General features: G+C 42.7%; 1 protein-coding gene across 1 annotated transcript; it reads left to right on the forward strand.

Annotated features, from left to right (window-relative positions):
- Positions 1-1,770: 1,770 nt before the first annotated feature.
- On the forward strand, positions 1,771-5,069 carry LOC144703925 (lectin-like). Its single transcript, XM_078576223.1, has 2 exons — positions 1,771-2,320; positions 2,693-5,069. Exons 1-2 carry the CDS (start codon positions 1,840-1,842, stop codon positions 3,229-3,231), a joined length of 1,020 nt encoding a protein of 339 aa, XP_078432349.1. The 5' UTR covers positions 1,771-1,839; the 3' UTR covers positions 3,232-5,069.
- Positions 5,070-6,144: the final 1,075 nt, after the last annotated feature.

The following is a 6,144-nucleotide window of genomic DNA, read 5'->3' on the forward strand; positions in this document are numbered from 1 at the left end:
AATCAGAAGAGAAACACATAAAATATTTTCATACACAGTTATATGAGGAGAGAGAAAGATAAAATGGAAACCATGCTTTCATTGAAATCTCAATATTTTTAGATACTGATAGTTCTATGATCACTCCTTTTGCAATAATGGACGCCATTGTTAATTGATCCTAATTTTACAAACAATTGACAAAATGATGTTTTACCGAATACATAATGTTTTTTCACAGAATATCTGTAGCAACTTCGGACTTGACATAATTTACAAAATTAAAGTAACAAGAATAGGTTTTTATCTCAGATAATCATTTTCTCTATAACTGATAATCTCGTGACACAATAACCTTTTCATGTTGATATGTAAATTTCCAGTTTACATATGCCATATAGATCCTAATTTGATATAGTAGAAATTTACTGTTCATGTGATTTGAAATATACTACTAATACCATCATTGAAAGGATAAACCCAATATTGTATATCTACAGAAAAACGGTAGCTGATAATAGCATAATGTGAGAAAAAATGGCAATGAAATATCACCGTTTCGAGACAGTAGTGGTCCATAGGGAAAATGACTTGTGGATTCGTAAGTCACTTTTCCTTTTATCATATTATCCGCATTCTTAGTATTTCTATCCTGTAATAAAAATGTCATATTTGTACTAATTTTACACGTAGTTTTGAGCAGATGATTTACGGATATATATGGTAAGAATATTTTCCATTCACACTTTTGTAAGTTTGATTGATATGACCTGAAAATTTAACTACCACCTGTAAGCCATACATTTGATGTAATCTAATCATCAGCAAATTTTAATTTTTGATTGATGAGCCACACGATTATGAATTTACCCATTAAAGGTGATTAAGCCGAGCAATCCTAATTTATTCTAATATTTAATTTATTATGAATTGTAATAGATTTAAGCATCCCATAGTGGCCAGGTGAACCACCTCTCAATTGAGTCTCAGCATAACAAATTTCTCTGATAATATTTCATCAAATATTATGCACATCCATCGGTGAAAATACCTCGATTTATTGAAGTATTAAGCACATCTATCGGTGAAAATACCTCGATTCATTGAAATATTATGCACATCTGTCGGTGAAAATACCTCGATTTATTGAAATATAAAGCACATCTATCGGTGAAAATGCTGCGATTTACTCTTGAAACTTTGATCATTGGCGAAAATCAGCAGAAGAAAATTCGGCCGAAACCTATGGATAAACAATGACAATGGATACGAAAGGTCTGCAAGAAAGATAATACTGTGGCTTAAAGAGTGGATTTCTTTCTACGTCCAAAATTAATATCAAGTTTATTACGCCTATGATCCGCCATATGCTGTGCGGAACTGCGGATACGCTGACTGCGGTGGATTTTATTTTATTTCAAGAGGAAAGCGATGGTGCCCTGGACGTGAATACTAAAGCCATAGGCGCCCGCTCGACATCAGCATCGTAATAAGTTGATCAATCTGACATGGTCTAATTCGGAAAATTTTCGATCAACTTGAGCGGAATTTTGACGGGCAATAAAACGGAACCGAGCGGGTGAACAGATATTTTATTCGATGTTCTCGACTAAATACGAATCCCGGTGACGTAATCAGGAGACGTAACTTCTTTCCCATTTGAAATTAAAGCTCATGGTTTATTTCGATTAGGATCGCTCACCATGTCGCTCGTTGCGTTAATTTAGACCACCAACGCTCACGGCACTCCCGCATCTAAATCTGAAAGATACGTCGTCAAACTTTTAAATGCCCTTACCCCTAGTCCGCTGACCAACCGGAGAGATTGTGCTTCAGCTAAATTGCAGATAAGGTGATGAAATGATATCCGTCCTTCCAGGAAGAGGAGGGAATCAAATCATTTCCTCCATGACGCTGTTCTGGCGAGTATCGGTGGTTATTGTTTCCGCATTTCTACTCCCTCCTCCGGCTGGAACAAAATCACCGGAGCGCAGTTTTAACTTTCCGTCGTTTCCCTTGGGAAGCTGCTTGAACGGTGGCCCCCTCATCTACATGCAGAACAGCAGCCTTAGGCCGGGAGGGTACCTCGCTCTCATCCCCGAGCCGGAAGATGGAATGGATCCCAATCTGCTGGAGAACAACGTCGGCCGAGTGTTATACAGCAGCCCGGCGATAAGCCGGCGGGCGAGCTTCGACACCAACTTCACTGTTCTCATTAAGAAAAACCCGAACGCTAGCGGCTTCGGCGACGGCATGGCGTTCGTGATGACGAATGATAAGCGGCCAAGCCCCAAAGGAAGCATCGGCGGATTGCTCGGCCTGTTCGGCCCCAGCACTAAAGGTGAGTAAACTTCCCAATTTCATCAGCTCAAAACTCGTCGCCCTGCCAAAGAATTTCAAATGATCCGTACTCTCCAACGGCCAGGATAAACGAGCGTATTAGGCAGGATTGCAGGTGAAAAATAATTGATCTCAAAAAACCGAATTCCGAACTCCAGATTATAAAATCGTAATTATATTTATTTAGCACGTTTAGGTATCTAACTTATTGATTCGTTAAAATTATTCGTTTGTCCTTTTAACTGCTTAGAATGACGTATTCCTTTATAGTCCAACGATTTCACGCAGCCCTAACGATGTCGATTCGTCGACTTTGTACGAAAACTGAACCGGATTTCAGAACCTGAGATGGCTGTCATTATGTACACTCCAGGGAACACCACCGGGCAGCTTGCTGTGGAGATCGATACGTTTTCCAACGAGTACGACCAAGACGGAGATTTTCACGTGGGACTTGACATATCCACCATCTTCAACAATGACAGCGCGCCACTCAGCGTAGCGAATGTTGACCTGGCAAAGCAGAAACCAATCACCTACAGGATACGGTACGACGGGTGGAGCAAGCAGCTCGAGATCATGGCGGGATACGCCGACGATTCCCCACTGAAGTCAGTCCATAACTGGTCCGTCGTCATCGCCTCCATCAATGTCACTTACGTGGGTTTTTCCGCGGCGTCGGGGCCATCAGATGACTACAGTGAGAGCATTAGGGTTTTGAGCTGGTACTTCTCATACACGCCATTGCCGGAGGATTCACTCGCTTCGCCTGCTGGCGGGAAGAGCAAGCAAGGAGTTAAAAGGAAAGTCGCCATCGCCCTCGCCGTTCTGTTCGCCAGTTGTTTTCTGGGGCTAGTTGTGTTTTTGGGCGTGAAGAGATTCATGAAATGGAGAAGACGGAGATGGCTCTAGACTTCGTCGAGTAGGGTGCCACTGTTGCGTTGTTAATCCTCAGTCAGTTATTTTTGGGGTTAAGTTTTAAATGGGTAAAGGAATAAACCAACTCAGCGTGGATCACTGGTCTCTCCTAAGATGTGGAGGAAAGAGCAGCGTTTTAGAAGTGGACTGGGTGTCTTTGGAAGACCGAGGCCTAAGACAGGTGTTTGTGTTAAGGAGGTAACCAATGCACCAGTTTGAAGAGATGGAAAACGGTCGACTCCGCTGATAACGGTCGACTGCTGTTATTTCAAAATAGCAGTACAACGGTCGACTCCTGCCATTTCTTGACAGAGGGTAGCCAACGGTCAAGCACACAATGATCACATTGAGGCCTATAAATAACTATGTAATACAATAGATCACTTGAGGCTTTTCTTACTACATTGCGTCTCCCAGGGCGGCGGCTCCGCCCGTCACCCTGTCTATCCTCTTATCCCCGTCTATCTCTTTTTCTCTCTGTTGTTTCAGCCTAAATGGCTTGTTGATGAAGATCGTGAGATGCCCCCTCTCTCTTCTTCTTCTCTACTTCTATCTTCTTGGTTACGGGGCATCTCACGTTTCTTAACATGGTATCAGAGCAATATGCCTTGCGGCAATGCTCAAGATCCTGAGGCTATGTTGCCCAGGCACAGCCAAGATCCGCCAATGAATTCTCTATATCATTTGGCGTGACATCTTTCTTTATTGGCAGTGATTTTGCCAGCAGTAATTTTGCCTGTGTCAGCGGCGATATTGGTTTTCTTTCAACAAGAATCAGTTTAGTTATTTGCGGCATTGAGGAGAAGCAGATTAAATCTGCTACCGGCCATCTGCAAATTTTATTTACAGAGTCCAACGGACCCGGGCTATTTCACCTTGGAAGAGCAAGCTCCGGCGCGACAAGAGTTGGGAAGATCGATGCCTTCCTCCTCGGCGGCGTCGAAGGTCTTCTCGCCTTCGGGGGTGATGAGAGTGACCTTGTAGGTCGCCATGGCGGTGACTCGCCCTCTCCCTGACTGAATGCCGAAGGCGGCGCACTGGACTTGAACCTGCAGGCCAAGGGTTCTTCTTCTGATGGAAGTGATAATGTTGAACATTTTCTTCTCAAGTGGCATTTTCAGTGATTGGCCTGTATTTTGTACCTGCTGCTGTAGAACGTAGGCGCGTTCACAATCCGCGTTCGGGCATCGGGTTGAAACTGCTTTCTCCATTTTCCGTAAGAAGTGCTATCGATCGTCGACATGGCAGAGCCGTAGCTCTGCACCGGCCTCCAACTTCCCAGCCCGTGAAGAAGCGTTTCCCTGACGTGTTCTCTGCCTCTGCCTAAGAAGCCAGCAAGGGCGTCGCCTAAGTCCGGACAGCAACGAGGATGATTAGTCTGTTGGCAATGGGCTGCGCTGTGGGGGTCTTGCTCGGCGGATACTTGGGAGATATAACGTCTGCTGCTTCGCCTGCGGGAACAGGATAATGCTAGAATTTTTTTTAAGGTTTCCGAAGGCGGAACTGATGCATTTCCAATGGCAAGCTTATCTGCTGATAAGGAGCTCGACTTAACCAGCTTTGCCCATCAATGAAGCTCCAGCCTATATGAATTATTTAGCAAGCCCAATGGTTGTGCCAACCATGGCCTTGAGGGGGGGTGTTAAGGAGGTACCAATGCACCAGTTTGAAGAGACGAAAACGGTCGACTGCTGCTATTTCAAAATAGCAATACAACGGTCGACTCCTGCTATTTCTCGACAGTGGGTAGCAACGGTCAAGCACACAATGGTCACATTGAGGCCTATAAATAACTATGTAATACAGTAGATCACTTGAGGCTTTTCTTACTACATTTCGTCTCCCAGGGCGGCGGCTCCGCCCGTCACCCTGTCTATCCTCTTATCCCCGTCTATCTCTTTTTATCTCTGTTGTTTCAGCCTAAATGGTTTGTTGATGAAGATCGTGAGATGCCCCCTCTCTCTTCTTCTTCTCTACTTCTATCTTCTTGGTTATGGGGCATCTCACGTTCTTAACAGTTTGGCCATGCAGCCCATGCTTAGTTTAAGTCTATGAGTAGTTATGGGAAAATTATGAATAGTTTTTTTGTTGAATGTACTCTGTGTGAATACCTTGGTTCCTTCCTCTCTTGAAGTGTGCTTTATTGTTCTTTCTTCTTCTCTCTTTATGAGACCAATAGAGTGAGAGCTTCCTCGTCCATATCTGTGTGAGCGACCAGGAGAGTGAGAGCCTTTTCTCTCGTTCTATGTGTGAGTTGCAGAGCGAGAGAGAGCTAGGTTCCAATAGTTTACTACTATTATCTGTACGTGTTTTCATTATTGGATATCGCCGCTATCTGTTATCCCAAGAATGAGGAACACAAAATACCAGGTTCAGATATCGATAACAGATAAAAATTTTGATACTGGATAGATGACATTTACGGACAACATTAGGTGGATATACTGACATCAGACACCAATATTGTTAAGCGAATAATGATAACGATAACAATACCAATCACAATATCAGAACAGACAGATACCGTGAGAAGTATTGGATTGAGCATCAAAATAATGCTTCATTTAATGAGTAGTAAAAACTATGGGCTAGATTTTGTTACCATATACGTTTGAAAAATGTGGTGACTACAAGACCTGTAACTCTTTAGGTTTTGGCATATTCAAGAAATAGTTTTTACTTGATAATTTCAATATGATTATGAAAATTATATCTAACTTCTTTCAAGAGGGAACCATTGGCCATGGTGATGTAGACCCTGCTATTTCATCACGATGTTCGTTGTGCAAAAATGTGGTGAAATACATCTTTGTAGTATCTTTGATAAATTATGTGATATTTTTACTGTACATCTTTTTAGTAATATTTTAGTATCTTTGCTATTTTAATACAGATTACGTGACATGA

The sequence above is a fragment of the Wolffia australiana genome, chromosome 5 (genome assembly GCF_029677425.1).
Source record: "Wolffia australiana isolate 7733 chromosome 5, ASM2967742v1".
NCBI classification, from domain to species: Eukaryota; Viridiplantae; Streptophyta; class Magnoliopsida; order Alismatales; family Araceae; genus Wolffia; species Wolffia australiana.

What these genes read in the sequence shown, in the direction of transcription:
- LOC144703925 (XM_078576223.1), top strand. Translation starts at nt 1,840, where the DNA reads ATGATATCCGTCCTTCCAGGAAGAGGAGGGAATCAAATCATTTCCTCC. An exon ending in GTTCGGCCCCAGCACTAAAG is followed by an intron (nt 2,321 to 2,692) that starts GTGAGTAAACTT and finishes TGTACACTCCAG; the next exon opens with GGAACACCACCGGGCAGCTT.